At 43.2% G+C, this 20,804-nt stretch overlaps 3 protein-coding genes across 3 annotated transcripts; 1 reads left to right on the top strand and 2 right to left on the bottom strand.

Annotated features, from left to right (window-relative positions):
* Nucleotides 1-374: 374 nt before the first annotated feature.
* LOC308683265 (olfactory receptor 10G4-like) lies at nt 375-1,340 on the bottom strand (the record flags this gene model as incomplete). Its single annotated transcript, XM_081353628.1, has 1 exon — nt 375-1,340. The coding sequence occupies one exon, from the start codon at nt 1,338-1,340 to the stop codon at nt 375-377; it is 966 nt and encodes a 321-aa protein (XP_081209754.1).
* Nucleotides 1,341-15,644: 14,304 nt separating this feature from the next.
* Nucleotides 15,645-16,625, bottom strand: LOC308684021 (olfactory receptor 10G4-like; the record flags this gene model as incomplete). The annotated part of the gene is made up of 1 exon (XM_081355003.1): nt 15,645-16,625. One exon carries the CDS (start codon nt 16,623-16,625, stop codon nt 15,645-15,647), a length of 981 nt encoding a protein of 326 aa, XP_081211129.1.
* Nucleotides 16,626-19,171: 2,546 nt separating this feature from the next.
* or42b2 (odorant receptor, family 42, subfamily B, member 2) lies at nt 19,172-20,131 on the top strand (the record flags this gene model as incomplete). The annotated part of the gene is made up of 1 exon (XM_081355104.1): nt 19,172-20,131. The coding sequence occupies one exon, from the start codon at nt 19,172-19,174 to the stop codon at nt 20,129-20,131; it is 960 nt and encodes a 319-aa protein (XP_081211230.1).
* Nucleotides 20,132-20,804: the final 673 nt, after the last annotated feature.

Genomic DNA, 20,804 nt, shown 5'->3' with positions numbered 1-20,804 from the left:
GATGTTTCTCAATTTAATGTTATTCATTTAACTTATTGCAAGAGATCAGGTATGATCAGGTTTTTTCCCTATCAACAACTTAAATTTCGTTATCTTCCTCATACAAATCTTTAGTAATGCAGCACATGAGTCTGAGACTTTAAAATCACTTGAAACACTGTATTATGATGCACAGCTTTAGAAGTGTAAGAATATTGACAAATCTCCAAATAGGTTTTCCTATTTTCTTTTTCTTTATTTTGAAAACAGACAAGATAGCAACATACCTTCTGTATTTCTTGTCTCTAATGTGAACAAAACATGAATCACAAACATTTTTACAATCATCCATGATTATTAACACAATAATGAATAATTGTATCAATATAATAATATTATGATAAAACCTTTAAGTGGTTTGGTACAATTCTTTTGCGCAAAAATACATCTGATAATCGTTTCCTGATTTCTTTAGTCCTGGTGCAATAAACAGTGGGGTTTATTAAGGGAGGAACAAGAGAGGCTACAATCGTTATTGCATTTCTCTCTGTTAAATTTAGCACAACACCTATTCGAGTTAGTAAAATAGAGACCAGCTTTGGTGCAAAATAACTAAACAAGACAATTAGGTGACTCAAACAAGTGTTGATCATTTGCTTTTTGCTTGAGTTGTTGGAGAGTTTAGTCACACTATATGCCAGAACAGCATACGTGCAGATAATAAAGGGAAATTGTCCACACAACAACCACAGACTAATCATTGCAGGCAAGAAAAAATATGGTTCAGGATTGACACAAGCAGCTCTGATCATGGCTGAATAATCACAGAACACATGTCTGATAACAGGCTGACAGTATGGGAGATTGTCTGCCACAGAAGTCAAAACACCCATTAGAGTGAAACCAATTAGCCATGTCAGTAAAATAAGCAGAAATGTTTGTGGATTTGTTACAATGCTGTGGTATCTTAATGGTAGCCTAATCGCAATAAGTCGGTCTAATGCCATTAATGTCAGAGCCATGCATACTTTGATATCACCAAGATGATAGAGGAACATCCTTGAGATACAAGAGTAGTATGACACAGTTTTAATCTCAGCCAGCAGCACTGAGATCATGGTTGTGCTGCACGTAGAGGTGTACATTATGTCAACGACAGCTAGATTACAGATTAATATGTACATTGGTTTGTGTAAATGTCTGTCAGTCAAGATGATACACAGATTGATGCCGTTCCCAAGCAATATGAGCATGTAGGTTATTAAGATGAGGAATCCAAGGAGCTTTTGGTTCTGCAGGTGATCAAATCCAGTGATTATAAAGCTGTCTACATTGTTCCTAGTGTAATTTTCATTCACCATTTTCAGTCACCCAGCTCCTAACATACAGACACAAATATTTTAAAAACAATAACAATAAAATCTAAAGAAAAACAATTAGATCCTTAATGTATTCATATATGCACAGAAAATAAGCTCCTGTGAAGGACAATGGCAAAAAGATGCAGATAGTGTCTGTAACAGCAAGGTGATGAAAACTGTGAAAGTTGAGGTATAGTTTCAAAAGAAACACAAAAAGAGTTTTGATCATTTTAAATCCTAAATATGAATAAAATGAAAAACATTTTCTAGTCTTATTATTCTTTGGGAACTCCTTTTTAGACTCTTTTGAATTTCTTATGCAAGAGCTTCTGAAATGCTGCTCTCATCCATTTAAAAACATGTGTGTGATGTCCTGCCTTTTATTTCTTTAAAATTGTATGACATGATACGTCATAGTTCCCCTTCGAGGGAATCGCACTGCGTCGTCGTCATGACGACACTTTGGGGAACGCCCTTAGCGTAGCGCATCTGAAGCATGAATCAGAGCCATAGAGAGAAAAGGCTTGTTCGACTTCATGCAGCTCTGCACAGACCGATCGGCGGCTGACTTGAAGCAGTGCATGCCGGTTAGAAATTTTAGGCTTGTTCGACTTCATGCAGCTCTGCACAGACCGATTGGCGGCTGACTTGAAGCAGTGCATGCCGGTTAGAAATTTTGTCTGTCTTGATCCAGCGCCGACGCCACGTGACTGTGACGTATGCCATCAAAGTAATGCGAGAGCGATTCGAGAGTAGCCGGAGAACTCAGCCAGCACAGCTTCTCAAGAGCGGCTGCACGAGGCCTGATGACGACACAGCTGTTCTACGATTGGCCGGATTCACCGCATGACAACGATCACGTGTGTTTCGTGTTTATTCGAAGACCTTTAGTTCCTCTAAAGCTCACAAATCAGTTTTGTATAACAGTAAACACTCTTTCAATCCTGATTGGTGCTGCGTCATGACGTTGTAGATGACGGCATAACCGGAAGATACAAAGGGACGCTGGCACAAACACACTGTTAGCTTTTTGCTCTTCAGCAAGCGTTCTGTGTGAAACTGTTTGTCCTATTTGGTGTTGTTTGTCCCATAAGAATTGTCCCAAATAACGTCTGCATTACAATATAGCATCTAGTGGCTCCGATCTCGCGTTTGCCGAGGCAGCGCGTAGGTTGCAGGTCTGCATTGCAATATAGAATCTATAGTGGCTCGGATCTCGCGTTTGCCGAGGCAGCGCGTAGATTACGGCTACTCTGGAATAAAGATTCTGTGACTGTTCTCGCGTTTGCCGAGGCAGTGCATAGATTAAAGATGAACTGAACTGAAAGAATCAACATTGATAATGTGTTGTTTATGACAATTAAAAGTAAATTACACAAAATAAATTATTAAAAATATCAATATAGCTTCTTTAAAAAGCAACACAAAAATTGCGTTTGTTAGTATAAGAACGCTGGCCATTCTGATGACGTCACTGGAATGGTAGGATCTGCGAAGGTATATAGGCAGCTGCAGCTGCAGGTCCTATACACACGAAAATTAGTCATTTTGGTTACGCATTTGAGCCTGTGAGGGACAGGCCAGTATTACCTGACTACCACCACAAGGAGGACGATCAGTTTCAGGCTCCACCTACAGTACAGGATCGTTTGGGGGGGAAGTGACTGGTGTGGGTGCGGGCGCTGCCGGAGCATAGACATTGCACCGGAATAGATCTGTTGCAGAGAGGTCAACCTGGAACATTTATTTTTAAAATGCGATATGGAATTAGACCATATCGCATATATCGATATAGTTCAAATTTGTGATCCTTGCTCCCCGCACCCCCGCTCCTCCTTTTCCACTCTGCGTGCGTGTTTAGAGCATGTTATGTTATGAGAGGCGAATCATGACTACTTCAGAAAACCCAGCACAATAGGAACTACCAGGCAGTGACATAAGTGTACGCTGAAATAAAGTCTTTCACTTCAGAAAAACTGACTTTCTTGTCCTGTCAGCCGTTATCCTGTTATCGTAGCGCACACTCTTCAATTGCACGCGTAAATGCGGCGGAGCGCGCTCGCCTCACTGATCCAAGTGCAAAAGAAACTACGAGCATGCAACGCCGTTACGTTGTAAATTACACGAAATAAAAGTAATGCAGGTATGATACAGATTGTATTTGCAATGTACATAGTCAATTATTAATGGAGCAATAGTGGTTCATGGTGTTATAAGAGGGAAATGTGGTGGGAGGTTGGAGGGCTGTAGCCTGTCATGCACTCTCATTTATTGTATACAAGCACATTATGCATTTTAATAGAGACTGCTTGTGTATGTCGTGTGCATTTAAGAGAAAAATACTAAAACATGGTTGAGGAACTGTGCGTTTAAGAAAATCGAGGCAGATAAATGGCAAATGTGATTGGACGAATTCATCCAATGGGATCACTTGTTAAGTTAGCTGCATGCAAAATGTTAAAATCAAAATACTGCACGGCCGGTTACTGCCCAGATACCTCTTACTATGGACCTAACAGCTAACGTTAGTTCTGCGAGTTGAACTCCCTGCATCAACAATGTTTCCAGACACGATGAACATCAGCTAGCTTCATGGTGAGTAGAGGGACATTGGATTCTGTTTACAGACCTGCTGCGGTTTAGTTAGCTGCTAGTAAACGCATTATTATCGATCTGTGCTATCGTCGGAGTCATGATTTATGATTTATTTATACAGTTTATATGGTCGGAGTGGTGGCTAGCTTGTGGAGTTTGACAAAAGTGCTTCCAATGTGTTTAGCTTCTAGCTCTTCACCTTGGTTGGATCGTTTGGTATCTAGCTTGGTTTTGTTACTCAAGTTCAATTTCAATGAATGCAGAGTGTGTCAGTCTCACTTTTGTTGAACGCTATAAAGCCTAACGTTACACGTTATATGTGCGTGTAAGTGAATATGTACATGTTTTGTGTGTGTGACAACGTTACATCCAGCCCTTTGCTTAGTATACTTAATAGCATGATAACAGTTAACATACTTCTCTGTCCTCTGACTGACATGAGCGTTCCAGCCTCAGACTATGTACATGCTATGGCTGCTCTGCTTGTGTTGGTTAGCAACAGAGTAGCTTACCATTCCAGTGACGTAGCGGAATGCTGAAATCCAACATGGCGGCGCCCGTGTAACAACATTTTCAATGTACCATTTTATCCCTTTTAACAAATTCTGCCATTTTAATAATTGTACCAATGAGAATAAATAAAATACATCTGTTATATCACCTTTACTCAAATTTTCAGTTCAGTTCACCTTTAAGGTCTGCATTGCAATAAAGAAACTATAGTAGCTTGGATCTCGCGCTTGCCGAGGCAGCGCGCAGATTACGGGGATACTCTGCAATAAAGATTCTGTGTGGGTGCTGGCTGTGTTCATTGAAAAATATCTCGACGCACACAGCCGGGCGTTTCAGGTGTTTCAGCTTCATGCCCGTTGACTTTCTTCTCGAGAGATGAAAGCCAAATATATTGTGAACGACTCGAATCTCGCGTTTGCCGAGGCAGCGCGTAGATTACGAGTCTGCTATAAAAGGGACACACGTGATCTGTGAAATAATACTGTTTGGGTGCGTGGCATTCACAGTCAGCTCCTGAGGGTACTGGCAGTGTTCATTGAGAAATATCTCGGCGTGTGTGCATAGAAAAAAGCCGTGCGCTGTCGGATGTTTCAACCTCGCACCATGCCGACTTTCTCCTCGAGGGATGAAAGCCGATATATTGTGACGGCTTGAATCTCGCGTTTGCCGAGGCAGCGCGTAGATTACGAAACCGTATAAATAAATATTTAACAGTATTGTCTGGTGATTATGGCTGCATTTAATTCTATGGAATTAAAATGATGGAATATTATCTGACTTTGAGAAGTTAGATATTTTAATTCAGCCTACCATCCAGACCATGTTTCACTTATCCAGTGTTTTTGACTGCATTTAATTTTGAGGAGTTAAAATGTTGAGCCTCGCACCGACAAGTGCAAAAAGAGAGTGTCGCCTCCCGCGCCCCTCCCGAGGTAAGCCTGGCAAAGGAGGCGGCGCTCTCGCGGCAAGCCTTCTGAGCCTAAGGTCAATCTGAAGACCGTCCTTCAGGCAAAGAAGGCTTCCGCCTTCAGAGCTGTCGCCCCCGGGGTGGAGCGATCGAGGTCGCCTCCCCCCCGGAGCTCTCGGGAAATCAGTGCTGTGTTCCCGGCGTCCAGTACGCTTCGGGCCACACTGATTTCCCGTGCACACACGCCGCTCCAGCCGCCTTTAGAAAGACCTGCGGCTGGGCAGCGAATGCGTCCGCACACCGAAAATCATTCTCGACAGCTCCCTGCCGGTCAGCCGCTTCAGGGGGTCGGGAACGAGGCTCGGTTGACACCTGAGTCCAGCGAGAGGCTGGTTCCCTTAGTAGATTATCTCGGCGCATGGTCATGCCTTCCGAATATATATCTGCGTGGGCCCTGCGTACTGTAGAGCTGGGTTACAGACTGCAGTTCAGCTCCCTTCCCCCGAAGGGGTGGTCTGGATTGTGGTCGGCCCAGAGCAGGTTGGAACAGGAAATTCAATCCCTGTTGGTCAAGGAGGCCATAGAACGTGTTCCTCTGCCAGACAGGGAATCCGGGTTCTACAGCCGGTACTTCATAGTTCCCAAGAAGGATGGGGGGTTGCGTCCAATAATAGATCTCAGGCACTTGAATCGTTCTCTGAGGAGATTCAGGTTCAAGATGCTCACAATTCCAGCCATCGTGAGTCAGATTCAGTTCGAGGACTGGTTCAACACGATAGATTTGAAGGACGCATACTTCCATATATCCATCCTTCCATGTCACAGGAAGTTCCTGAGGTTCGCTTTCGGGGGCGACGCGTACCAATATCGGGTTCTTCCCTTTGGCCTAGCTTTCTCCCCTCGCACCTTCACCAAGTGCATGGATGCAGTGCTGGCTCCGCTGAGACTCCAGGGCATCTGTGTACTCAATTATATCGACGACTGGCTTATATTGGCCAGATTGCGTGAGATGGCAGTTCGGCATTGAGATGTCGTTCTGGCCCATATCAGATGCTTGGGGCTGAGACTCAACACAAAAAAGAGTGTGTTGACGCCCTCCCAGAGGACTACCTTCCTGGGAGTTGTATGGGACTCCACGACGATGCGGGCACAAATGTCTCCCGCGCGCGTGGAGTCCATACGGGCGATGGTCTCCAGAGCGATGCTAGGCCACATGGGGCTCATGGCAGCAGCATCCAACGTCATACCTTTTGGCCTGCTACACATGAGACCCCTACAGTGGTGGCTGAGAGCCAAGGGGTTTTCCCCGAGGGGAAATCCGTTCCGTATGATCAGGGTAACGCGCAGATGCCTTCGTTCCCTTGTCATATGGAGGAAACCTTGGTTCCTGTCCCAGGGACCGGTGCTGGGAGCATCATGTTGCCGGAAAACCATTTCAACAGATGCCTCCCTCACTGGTTGGGGCGCGGTCATGGACGGCCGCTTTGCGAGAGGTCTGTGGGAGACCCGGCATTCTTCCTGGCACATCAACTGCCTGGAAATGCTGGCGGTCTACAAAGCTCTGAGGAGCTTTTTCCCGGACCTCCGCGGCCACCATGTCCTGATACGCTCAGACAACACATCTGTAGTCGCGTATCTGAATCATCAGGGGGGTCTGAGGTCGCGCCCTCTATGCAGACTGGCACACCAGATCCTTCTGTGGTCCCAGGGGAAACTGTCGTCTCTCAGAGTGATGTACGTCCCTTTGGACCAAAATCAGGGAGCAGACGTCCAGTTGAGGCAGGGGCTGAGGCCCGGGGAGTGGCGACTCCACCCCGAGGTGGTGGAAGCCATGTGCGTGAGATTCGGCCCAGTGGAAGTGGATCTGTTCGCGTCTCAAGAGACGTCCCACTGTCCACAGTGGTTCTCTCTCAGGTGTTGCAGACGTGGCTGAGGCTGCGTCTGTACGCATTTCCCCAGATCGCTCTGCTCCCGGGAGTCTTGGAGTGGGTCCTCCGGGAGGGGATCAGCCTACTTTTAGTAGCACCCCGCTGGCCGACCCGGGTATGGTTCTCGGACATTGTAGCACTGCTGGACGGCCTCCCGTGGCAGGTCCCTTTGAGGAGGGATCTGCTGTCGCAGGCAGGGGGCACAATATTTCATCTCCTGCCAGAGTTGTGGAACCTCTGGGTCTGGCCCCTGAGCGGGCTCGGTACCTAGAGGCTGGCCTGTCAGCAGGTGTTGTCGAGACCCTACTCAGCTCCAGGGCTCCTTCTACCAGGAGACTGTACAGCCTGAAGTGGAATGTGTTTTCCACTTGGTGTAGAGAGCGTGAGGTGGACCCAGTTAACTGCCCAGTGGCTTCAGTGCTGGAGTTCCTCCAAGATCGTTTCTCCACCTGTCTTACCCCGTCCACACTTAAAGTGTATGTGGCTGCCATTGTGGCTTTCCACTTGCCTGTAGGTGATGGGCCTTTGGGAAAGCACTATCTGGTTGTACGTTTCCTCCATGGGGCTCGGAGGATGAGGCCTGCGGCTCACTCCAGAGTCCCAACTTGGGACCTGGCGGTGGTACTTGAAGGGTTGGCTGAGGCCCCCTTTGAGCCACTGGAGTCGGCTGAGGCAAAGAACCTGACCCTAAAGGTGGCCTTTCTCCTATCTATCACCTCTCTGAGGAGAGTGGGGGATCTCCAGGCCTTAGCTATAATGCCAACTTGCCTGGAGTTTGCCCCCGGTGGAGTTAAGGCCATCTTACTTCCTAGACCGGGCTATGTGCCCAAGGTGCCGTCTAATGTGGCACGGTCAGTGGTTCTTCAGGCCTTCTATCCTCCACCTCACGTGACGGCGGAAGAGGGGAGACTTCACCTGCTCTGCCCAGTCAGAGCCCTGAGAGTGTACTTGGAGAAGTCTTCTCAGTGGAGGAAGTCAGACCAGTTGTTGGTGTGCTTTGGTTCACCCAAGAAAGGGCTTCCTGCATCTAAACAGGCAATCAGCAATTGGATTGTCCAGGCTATAGCCACGGCTTATCAGGTGTGCAATTTGCCTTCACCCATGGCCGTGAGGGCACATTCCACCAGGGGCATGGCCTTCTCGGTGGCCCTCCTTTCTGGATCTCGCTTCAGGAGATCTGCGAGGCGGCCGGGTGGGCCACCCCACACACCTTCATATGTTTCTACAGACTGCAACTCCCTGTGACGCCTAGCGCCAGAGTGCTCGCGTCCTAAGTGTGCCTGGTCTCCCAGCTTCACACTAGGGCGTAGTGGGCATTATGTTCCCCAATGTGTCGTCACGACAACGACGCAGTGCGAGTTCCCTCGAAGGGGAACGTCTCGGGTTACGACTGTAACCCTTGTTCCCCGAGAAGGGAACGAGACACTGCGTCTCGTCGCCACACCTATCACGGGCAGAGTGCTTGCTTCATCGCAAGAGAGCTAACGTGTGTTTGTGCCGGCGTCCCTTTGTATCTTCCGGTTATGCCGTCATCTACTACGTCATGACGCAGCGCCAATCAGGATTGAACAGATTTCATTCATGCTTCAGATGCGCTACGCTAAGGGCGTTCCCCAAAGTGTCGTCATGACGACCATGCAGTGTCTCGTTCCCTTCTCGGGGAACAAGGGTTACAGTCGTAACCAGGGACGTTCCCTTTCAGTCGTTCATGTTCGACGTAGTTGACGACGACTGAATGGGCTCATGCTAGGGAGCCTGTCATCTTCGAGTACTATTGAACGAGCCAATGCAATTGGAGTGCGTGATTCACATCACACGCCGCGGGTATAAATACGGAAGTGGGATGCACGCACTAGTTGCTTTATGCTTCGGAGCCGATCGTTTTTGATGTCTCTGAAGAGTATTGTTGTATACAATGAGCGAGTGTGTCGGTGATCTTCTAGGAAGACTTTCCCAGTTGCTGGTGGTTCTACAGCGCGAGAGCAGCGGTGATTGCGAGCTTTGAGCTCTCAACTGCTGTTTTAACAGCATCAAATTTCTGTGTTTGTTGACGGCTGGTTAGAGGGAGGAAATGAATGCTTCACTGTTTCAGTCCACTGTTCAGTGTTGCCGCGGTCATTGCCCTGTGTGCTCTGGCACTGGTGATGGGTCCCATTTATATATAATGTATGTGTATGTATGCAGCACGTTGAAGCAGCTTTTGTGGATAATTTGTGTTCTCATTGCGAGGCCTCCTGTGTTCTTGTGTTCGAAGGTACGAAGTATCAGGACATGGTCCTACCCTTCGAATGCTCCATAGCCAGTTGGGTCTGCAGGTCAACTGGGAAAGAGTAAACCCGCCCAAGGGTTGAGGATCTCTTTTCTAGTATGGAGATGGTCTTGGTCCAGCGCATCTCTCAGATAGAGGTGTGTCAGCTCAGTGCCATTCAAGAAGTGAGAAAGGGTCCCACTGAAACTTTTTCAGAGGCTCCTGGGGCATATGGCAGACGCAGCCACACGGCTTCCTCCATATGAAGACCGCTTCAGCACTGGCTTCACAGCTGAGTCCCGAGGTGGCTGTGGCAGAGCGGCACGGTCCGTGTGATAAACACCCTGGCCTGTCGCCAAAGCCTCAGCCCATAAATAGACCTTTCATATCTCCGAGCCAATGGCTCCTAGAACGAGTGTTCATTAATACCAGCTGAGGGGCCACGTATAAAGAGCAAGCAGTAACAGAGGTCTGGGCGCCCTCCGACTGCATTGGCATCTATTGCCTCCAGTTTCCTTGCTTCAAGATGTACTTGTCTGAAAAGAAAATATTGCGACCTTCGAGCTACGCTCCCCTTGCATGTTGCAACTCGCCCGCCACCTCCTCCTTGGAGTCAGAAGCTTCTAAGGTCGCTTCATTCCACTTATTACTGCTGGCCTGCTCAATAGTGCCGCTGATAAGCCTTACGACAGCCTCTGGCCCAAAGAGAGTGGAGACTCCATCCCCGGCTGGCCAGCTGTTTGGGACCACTTTGGGGCCACACAGTTACACCTGTTGCCCCTCCAGACTCGTCCCTCCACCAGTTATTTCTTCTCCGTCTGAGTGGATATCCCTCGACACAGAGAAACTCTGGCCACAGCTGGCCCTGGGGCCCCCACAGAAATGCGTTCCCCAGTGAGCCTTCTTGCACTACGGTGCTAAAATCAGGAAGAGATGGAGCCTCTATACAGCCTTCCTGACTCATTCCTCTGAGTAGGTTCTCAGGGATGGGGCATGATGGCACCCTCGTCTAGACCTTGGAGAGTTCCAGGCCTGGTTCTAAAAAGAACAGGACACTGAGTTTTCTGGTTACTACTGCAAGAATTTTTTATGCCATAGAGACCATCACTTCTGTGAGAGCACCTCTTTAAAAAGAGGCTCGCTCCCCCTTAGAAGTGGAACCTATTCGTTAAATTGAGTCTTCTCTCCGTGAGGAGATCCCGAAGGTGTTCGATCACTTCAGTGCTTCCTTCCTGCTAACGGTTGGAGTGAGGGCTGTCTCCTCCACCTCAAAATGTTGTGGCCTCTGTATTGACGCACGTCATGATGCAGTAGATACAAATTCATGGGAAGTATGACTTGATCGTCAAGTTCCTGAGGGGAGCAAGGAGAAAAGAAATAACCTCCTTGCATCCCATCTTTACCCTTTTGGGACTTATCTCTGGTGCTACTGCACTGCAGAGACCTCCCTTGAGCCCTACAGGCAGTGAGTTAAAAATTCTGTTTTTAAAGAAATAGTTTTCCTGCTTGTCCTACTTGCCCACATTTTAGGTCAACAAATCATGCCTAGAGTTCGGGCCGGCTAACTCTCATGACACCTGAGACCCCGGCCTGGATATGTGCCCAAGGTTCCTACCTCTCCTACGGGACCAGATGATAAGCCTACAAACGCTGCCCCAGAGGAGGCAGACGCAGCCCTAGCTTTTCTCTGTCTGTCCGTTCCAGTGTGGTTATACGTAATCAGAATGCAAAGCCTAGACCTTAGACCAGCTCTGTCTGTTACGGAAACCAGCAGAAGGGAAGGCTGTTTCCAAGCAGTGGTTGGGGGCTGGGCGACACCTATACACGTTCGCTAGAGAACTAGCCTATGTGTCGAAACCGTTGCTTCCCGTGGGCTCCCTTCACAGTTTCACTGTAAGCACGGTTCAAAGTGTCGGCTTGCTGCGCCATTCCCCTCCTATGGATTGGATACGTGTGCAATTCTTACTCCAGTGAGTTCCCTTTATTAGCCGAACCGTGACGAGTTCCTCCATACCCTTCGGCAACGGATGTGGCGGAACATCCGAAACCAGGCCTATCACTCGTATTCACTGGTGTAACCTGTGTTAGGCTGGGTCCATATGTTGTGATCTCTATGGTGATCCCATATGTGTATTCTTCCATGGTACTGCTCCCTGTGGCGAGCCCATGTCTTCCCGTCACTGTTCGGTTGATCCTCCCCCCTGTTATAGGCTGGAGTCATCCCAGTGACATTCCATATGTTGTACAGCCGGTCATCCGCTCAGTCCATATGTGTATTCTCCACATGTCACCACCCTTTGGTGTCCGCAGCGTCCCTTCCTTCCGTTGATAGGGTACGCTTTCCCAGTGGTCCTGTGGAACAGCAGTTGACTTCCCTGGCCTAAGCCTTGCCCTTCTCCGCCTCAAAATTGCGGGGGGTCAGGAGGCTTTCGTCCAGGCACTGGAAGGTGGCAGCTCTAGTGGCACTTTCCATAGTAGATCCCATTCAGTCGAAAGGGAACGTCTCGGTTGCGTGAGCAACCCTCGTTCCCTGAAGGAGGGAACGGAGACATAGGGCCCTATTTTAACGATCTGAAACGCAAGTATCAAGCGCGAAATGCAAGTAACTTTGTGGGCGGGTCTTGGGCGCTCTTGCTATTATACCAGCGAGATAAATGACTCTTGCGCCCGACGCAAATCTAAAATGGGTTGGTCTGAAGTAGCTTCATTATTCATAGTTGTGGTTTGGGCGTAACGTGAAATAAACCAATCAGAGCGACATCTCACATTCCCTTTAAGAGCAGGCGCGCTTGTTTCATGGTGGATTGCTATTATAACGGTGGATTTGCCAGGCGCACGCCAGGAGCAGTTCACAGCTGAGGAGATCGACGTTCTCGTCAGGGCCGTAAAATATGGAGAAGTGACATTGTATGGGGATGGGAGAAACCCCACCCAAATTAGCTTTGGTTAAACAGGCATATAAAAATTTGGGTAAATGTGTAAGCTAGATTTATGCCTATTTTTTCACATCTTCATGGACGCAACAATGATTTCCCTCATGTGTTCATATTTTTCCTTGTAATAATGTATGGTTTTCTAAAAATGAGAATTGCTGCGTCTGTGTGTAGATGAGATAAGCACACGCTACATTGATTATGGCCAAGCATGCACCCTAAAAATAGCATATCAACGACTTTAGACTAGTTTTTTTTTTTTAGACCAGAGAACGTTTGCACCGGAACACGCCTCCTCTTTGCGCTGAACCGCCCCCCCCGGGAGCACAAGTTAATTTCCTAATTTACCGACGTGCGTCTGTGGAGTGAAAAGTCCGCTGTGCGCGGGTGCAAAATAGGAATGGTACATGCGTCGGTGTACAAAGTCAATTGCACTGGGTGCAAGATAGGGCCCATTGTCCCTTAGCCACTATAGCTGGACCACCACTGACTCCGAGTTACTCTCGGCTCTTAAGCGAAAAGCAACTAGTGCGTGCATGGGTGGAGTGTGTGATGCGAATCACGCGTGCCAATTGCATTGGCTCGTTCAATAGTACTCGAAGATGACAGGCTCCCTAACGTGATCCCATTCAGTCGACATCGACTACGTCTCTGTTCACCCCTTCAGGGAACAAGGGTTGCATATGCAACTTAGACGTTTCCTAGCAACCATGATTAAGAATATTCAAAATCACAAAAATATTTTCTTTAGTGGTGGTAACTACATGTACTTACTTTAGGGTTAGGGTAGGATTAGGATTTGGTTAAAGGCAGGGTAGGCAGGTTTTTTCTAAAAAAAACATTTTCCCAAATTTGTTTCAACTGTCTTTATATGCGCGCGTTTGCCAGTGCCGAGCGGAGAGGAGCGCAGTGCATGTAGTGACATCATGTCAGAATCACATGTAATAAAATACCTAACTTTATCATTATGAATATAAACAACTAACATGGCTGTTAGTACTCACTATCAAGCTAGCATATCGATACTGGTAAAGTTTAAAATATATTGAGTTTGATTCGGTAACGAGCTAGTAACATAAGGCAAAGCTAAAAACAGGTTGCATTGACACACGTTTTCCCATTACCATCAGTTACACTGTGATGACGGTGAATTTCGTGTAAGATTCATAACATATACGGTGTTTTGCATGTAAGAGCTTCCACAATGAAAGCACTGTTGGCTCTGATGAGGACTACACTATATTGACTCTCGTCTGACTTTTTGGTCATAGCCTTTTCGAATACTGTCTTCCTTTTTTGCCTTGTTTGCCTTCGCTGACTGTATATGCAGGTACTGGGAATTTTGACTGCTCTTTCTCTGCCATAATTGTGATTCTTCCTAGCTTCCGTGCCTCTTCCCCTCCTCGAGTCAAACGGGTGCGTGCATGTGGGCAGCTCCTGTAGCAGCAGGGGTGGTAGCCATGGTAGCCAGGGAGAGTGACAGTCGCCCAGCCAATCATTTCATTCGTTCCGAATGGAAATAAGTAGCTGTGTTTATTGCAGCCCTGAGAGGACTACAGACACTCGATTTTTATACTCTCCTTTTCAGAGTACTTACATTTTAATTATGTATTGGTATATAAAGACAGTTTTTTAGTGGTAAGTTTTTTAGAAAAAATCTGCCTACCCTGCCCTTAAGAGTTAGTTGCATGTAATTATGCATAATTTACTGTTATTAGTATGGTAAGTAGTAGATCTAATGTAACAAGGACACTGTAAAATAAACTGTTACCTATGAATGCAGCGCATAATTACACATTAGGCTAAGTGTTTTCCTCCCATATAACCAAGATAAAGCTTAATGAGGCTTAATGGACAAACAGTTATAAAAAAAGACTAAATTCGTTATTTGCAAAAGCCAAATCTGCCTACTCACACTTAGATTGCCTTAAACACAGAGGGAGAACTATAACAAGCTATCCCTCGCAACCTTGCATCCTGAACACAAATTAGCTTTCTTTCGTCATATGGGCTCATCTGCTTTTATGCTTTATTAGTATGGTGCTTACTGAGTTTGGTCTTTTAATATCACCAATTAAGCCACATTAAGTGTTTTCTTTGTAATGGTTTTCGGAAAATGCTTAACGTGTTATTAAACGGGTTGCATTCATATTCTTGACTCATCTGCTTTTCTGTACATAGAATGCTTTATTCTTATGCATTATAGTAAGAAAAGTTAAGCGTTCTTCATGTTAAGCATTTTAGAATGTCCTGTCAACACGCATCACTCTTGTCACGTGACTCCTGCGGCTCTGCGCTGCACGTGATTTATCCCCAGATGGTCCAGCTGATTTGGAGTCACAGGTAGACCTGTTCACCTCTCAATAATCCTCCTATTATCCTCTGTGATACTCCTTGACCGAGGCCCCCTCTTCTCTGAGCCGGGCATTTCCCCCTGAGGAAGGACCTTCTTTCTCAGAAGTACCCACATTTTTTTTTTACACCACAGGAACTTAGAATGATTTTAGTTATAGGAGCACATTTTGTTCTCGAAGGACCACCCTGGTGGCTAGTTCCAATAACTGAACTATCGGCCTATAGTATCCAAATAGCAAGCTGCTTTTTACATGTAGGTTGTAGTTCTGAAGATTCCTTTGTGTCTTATAGCTAGCTACATTTAGTTAGCTAGCTAAGCTTGCCCAATATTGGGGCATATCTACAATATTTTTTTCCTTACACAAGGGTCCATTACATAATCATCCATTAATAACTGATCAGATAAGTCGTTTAGATCCCAATGCAAAAATGTTTTAATGGAATTAGTAATTGAAATGTTTGGACTAAGGGACAACAGAATTATTTTGTTTATTATGATTATTGCTATTATTAATGCTTCACATACATAGTATTATTTGTGCTTCACATACAAAGATGGGATATACAATGTATCTATAAACAGTTTTGTTTAACATCTCTTTGTCAATGCATAGAAAGTCTTTCTATTTAACATTTCATTTTAAATTTCTGCCAATACTGTCATTTAAAAAAATATTTTTTTCATTTTCCCTATTTTTTATTTACTTTGAAAACAAACAATTCAACATCAGCATGTCTATGCTTTGGCTTATCTAACACGAGTAACAGCAAAAGCATCACAAAACATTATCAAAACAACCAAGAGTAACATCATTACAATCATAATTAAGATGATATAGCTATTGATATTGACTTTAAATGATTTGGTACTATTTTTTTGTGCAAAAATATATCTGCTAATCGTTTCCTGATTGCCTTAGTCCTGGTGCAATAAACAGTGGGGTTTATTAAGGCAGGAACAAGAGAGGCTACAATCAAAATTCCGTTTCGCTCTGTTAAATTTAGCACAACACCTATTCGAGTTAGTAAAATAGAGACTAGCTTTGGTGCAACAAAACTGATCAGAACAATGACGTGACTCAAACAAGTGTTGATCATTTGCTTTTTGCTTGAGTTGTTGGAGAGTTTGGTCACACTATATGCCAACACAACATAACTGCATATTATAAAGGGAAATTGTCCACACATTGGCCACAGAGCTAACATTGCAGGCAAGAAAAAATATGGTTCAGGATTGACACAAGCAGCTCTGATCATGGATGGCTGATCACAGAACACATATCTGATAACAGGCTGACAGTATGGGAGATTGTCTGCCACAGAAGTCAAAACACCTGCTATAGTGATAGTAATGAGCCAAGTCAAAAAAATTAGCAGAAACGTTCGTGAATTTGTTACAATGCTGTGATACCTTAAAGGAAGTCTAATTGCAAGAAGTCGGTCTAATGCCATTAATGTCAGAGCCATGCATACTGTGAAATCACCAAGATGATAGATAAACATCCTTGAGATACAAGAGTAGTATGACACAGTTTTAATCTCAGCCAGCAGCACTGAGATCATGGTTGTGCTGCACGTAGAGGAGTACATTATGTCAATGACAGCTAGATTACAGATTAATATGTACATTGGTTTGTGTAAATGTCTGTCAGTCAAGATGATACACAGATTGATGCTGTTCCCAAGCAATATGAGCATGTAGGTTATTAAGATGAGGAATCCGAGGAGCTTTTGGTTCTGCAGGTGATCAAATCCAGTGATTATGAAGCTGTCTACATTATTCACAGTGTAGTTTTCATTTGCCATTTTAAGTCACCCAATTCCTATAACATACAGACACAAATATTTTAAAATACAGTTTGTATAAATGAAACAATTAAATCAATTAGATCCTCAATGTATTCATAAATGCACATAAAAAAAGCTCCTGTGAAGGAAAATGGCAGAAAGATGCAGACAGCGTCTGTATCGGCAAGGTGATGAAAACTCTGAATGTTAAAGTATAGTTTTAATAAAAATATAAAAAGAGTTTTGTGCATTCTTGACAAAAATAAAAGAAGATATCATGTAAAATGATTTCTTGCCCTTTACTTCTTTAGGTCCTTAATTAAAAAACTAAACAAAACAAAAAACAATTAGAGTACATTAAAATGCCATATAAACCATCTGAGTTCCTCTCATCCAGGTAAATAAATGACAGAAATGCTGCATTTTATATTATATTGTGAGACCGATACGTCATGGTTTCCTAGCACCCGTGATCAAGCTAGTAATCAACAACATAGATAATTTTACCACGTATAGTTTGTGGTAAAAACAAAACAAAAAAAACACACATTTAAGGAAAATTCCTCAACAATATCATAATGCATTAACCTATGATTTTAAAGTGCACATTTATCCAGGAATTGTAAGTATTATACTGAGGCATGATATTGGGAGACTGTTTCTCACACAGGTAAACAGGAGACAAATTTTTACATTTTCCTTTAGTCCTTTACATTTTAAGTTGAATCATTTTCTTAGGAAAGTGATAGTTTTCATAAATGTCAGAGTAGGGGGAAGTTGTCACTTGTTTTATATTGTAATTTTATAGAATTGATTAATTATGATATCTATATATTTTTATTGAGGCAAATCACGTTTATGTTATAGTTTTATATAATTTATTAGTTAATTCCGTTTGCCATAACAATGGCTTGATATATTTGTGTGTTTCAAACATAAACTATTTTAATTAAGCTAATAAAAAAAGGTTCCATGTGAAAACCTTCCCCATATAGTGTGACAATCATTTATAGTTGATGCGTTATAATGGAGGCACTCAAAAATTTTAGTTACAGAAACATGGATTACGTTAACATTAATATAGTTGGTACTGTAACTAAAAGTGGGGCATCTAATAGGAAATGTTTCAAGTGTAATCCATGTTGTTGTAACATAATTTTTTTTCATTAATTTTCCATCCATTATAATGCACCAACATTAAATGATGTTGGGTACTTTGCAGCTTGTGGACATAAGAATTAAGAATTAACTTTGTTTTCTTGTATTTTTTTCTGTTAAATTCCATGTGACCTCTGACCCTCTGTGTTTGTTTTCTTGTGGGTGCACTGCAAGAAACGCTCCACTTGTTTTTTTTTTTTCACTGTTGCTTCACACTAATGAGCTTTGAGACACTAGAATGAAATCTCTTAGGTTCCATATGAACCTCTCCAAAGATTTACCTGAGCAAACACAGTGCCGTTAGTAGAATAATTAAAACGTTTCTCACCTAGATGATGCAACACTTGTTGATTACTACACATCCTCAACACACACATTTGAGGGCAGACTTTGCAGTTGGTAAAAAAAAAAAAAAAAGTCATGGACTTACTTTGATTTATGACCGAAATTTAAACACAACACAAACAAAATATTATGAATAAACCAGCTGTTAGCTAATAAATTCTGTCATCAGCTGACAAATATACACAATCTGACGTTTGGCTGCATAAATTATGACATATAGCCACAGAACAGTATATCATTTACTATACTTTACTAAAAATGTACTATTTAAAAAGTTTGATCATGACTTCTTCACTTTCTCACAATCAACATTCACTGTAGCTGTACTTTCCATACTTTTTGAGGGCAAAGGGCGCCCTTCACATTGTCCAGGTTGTAGATAGTAAAAAATCTCTCCAGAGGGTTTCCAAAATGAAGTCTCTTTTATTTGGAATAAACAGTTAGAGTGAAAGGTGAAAGCGTACTCTTAAAATAAAAATAAAAAAACCTGCAAATACGAGCATTGCCTTTTTGTCTAAATAATTAGAAGCAGAAGCACAACAGTTTCTCCTCTCTATGGATTAGTAGCTGTATTTGGCGCAGATGATTATGCTATATCAAAGCCATGATTGGTACACTGACAAGTCCGAAGAGGCCTGGCATTCATATCACAATCAGTGGCATATACTGTAGTTAAGTATGTAACAGCTCTGAGTCTTTTGACAGTATATAAGAAACTTTCCAGGCCCCTACTGAGCTACTCTTTACCTTTCTGTGGATATATCATACCTGAGTAGCACTGTAGCTTTCTCTTTAAATCTTGCATATTTTATAACAAATGTGAATTGAATGAAACAATGTAAGATTCAGATTCTAAATGTGCATGCATGTTTTTAGAATGTAGAATGTCTTATATGCTTGTCTGTCCTTTTTGGTTGGGATCCAATTTAAAGTCTTAATTATAATGTAGAATTTTAAAAATATATATATATTATAATTGCATTACATGAAAATCAATTTTAACCCAATTTGTGCTTCTCTACCCAGACAGCATGAAGGCAGGATCAGTGAGTGAAATCAGCATGAATCAAGATTTCACTGAAAATGAAAATATTTCCATTCCGTCTTATTTCTATATCAGTGGTTTTTCGGGTATACTTTACATGAGATACTACTATATATTTCTGTTTTTTGTCTACATCATTACTGTGCTTGGAAACTCTTGCCTCATGCTTGTTATCATTACAGACAGAAATCTTCACACTCCTAAATATATCGCTGTATTTAATTTATCACTGACCGACATTTGTGAAAGTACCGCTGTAATCTCTCAGCAACTGGACACATTTTTGTTTGGGAATCAGTTGATTCCGTATGGATTGTGTTTGTGCAATATGTTCTCTGTTTTATTATTTTTCGCAATGCAGTCACTAACTCTAACTATTTTGTCTTTTGACAGATTAGTAGCCATTTGTTTACCACTGAGATATCATATGATTGTGACCCATAGATCAATTTTTGTTATAATTGGTGCTTCATGGAAACTTACACTGTTGCTAACAATCATTGGAGCAATTTTCATGAGCAGACTTTCTTTCTGCAAAGTTATTGTCACTGTTAACAGTTTCTACTGTGATCATGGGCCAATATATCGCTCTGCCTGTAACAATAATTTCCCAAGTACTGTGATTGCCAATTTGTTTCCGGCAATAATCATTGGGTTCCCGGTGTTTTTTATTATCTTTTCATATACATGCATAGCTGCAACATTATTCAGAATCACAACTCCACAAGACCGTCAAAGAGCCACAAAGACATGTACTGCTCATTTAATATTAGTGGCTATATTCTATGTACCTATCACATTTACATATGCATTTTGGTCCTTTATAAACACTAACACAAGGATCATTAATCTTTCTCTGACCTCTGTGCTTCCTCCAATGCTTAACCCTATAATCTACACATTTATGACAGAGGAGTTCATGGTGTCTGTGAAAAGACTTCTTAAAAGAAGATTCATTTTCCCATCTCGGAAATAAACCTATCCCCCCCCCCCCCCCCATTAATAGTTGTGGTTTTTTATTGTTTTTTTTTCCCAATGTAGATTTCTTCGAGATGTTTACAATAATTGTTAAAAAATTTTTTGGAATGCATTTCAACAATTAATTATCAGGAATCACAATGTCAGCTTCTTCTGCACATATAACCTTTGTCCATCCTATTTATATGGATTGGTATTCCAATAATACTAATCGTCATCTCATATTTTTGCATTGCTGTGTCTCTTCTTAACATTGATTTTAATGACTTAAAGAACTTTTAATGGAAATCCTGATTAGAAATTCTACAAAATCGCTTCATGTTATATGTCACCTCAACAATGTAAATATGACAATTAACGTTTTTAAATTGTCTGGTGAATATACTTTGCCCCCTGACTTGAGATCCTTATCCTCCTGATCCTGTTTCCCTCTCTGCCCTTCCATTGGTTTGCTGTTTGTCCTTAACTGTCTTATGTAATAAAAATTACAAAATAAAACTTAATAGTGTACATATATTAACTTAATAGTACGCAATAGTGTGATACATTTTCAAACAGGCATTACAAACGGCTAATACTTGGAGACCAAGAGGATGGGAATCAGTAAAGAGGATAGGAATCAGTAAAGAGATAGGCTCTGCCCCAAATGGAATCCTAAGCCCTCACGGTCT

Source organism: Scardinius erythrophthalmus (genome assembly GCF_964197995.2).
Source record: "Scardinius erythrophthalmus genome assembly, chromosome: 23".
Taxonomy (NCBI): domain Eukaryota; kingdom Metazoa; phylum Chordata; class Actinopteri; order Cypriniformes; family Leuciscidae; genus Scardinius; species Scardinius erythrophthalmus.
This window is presented reverse-complemented; position numbering and strand designations above follow the sequence as displayed.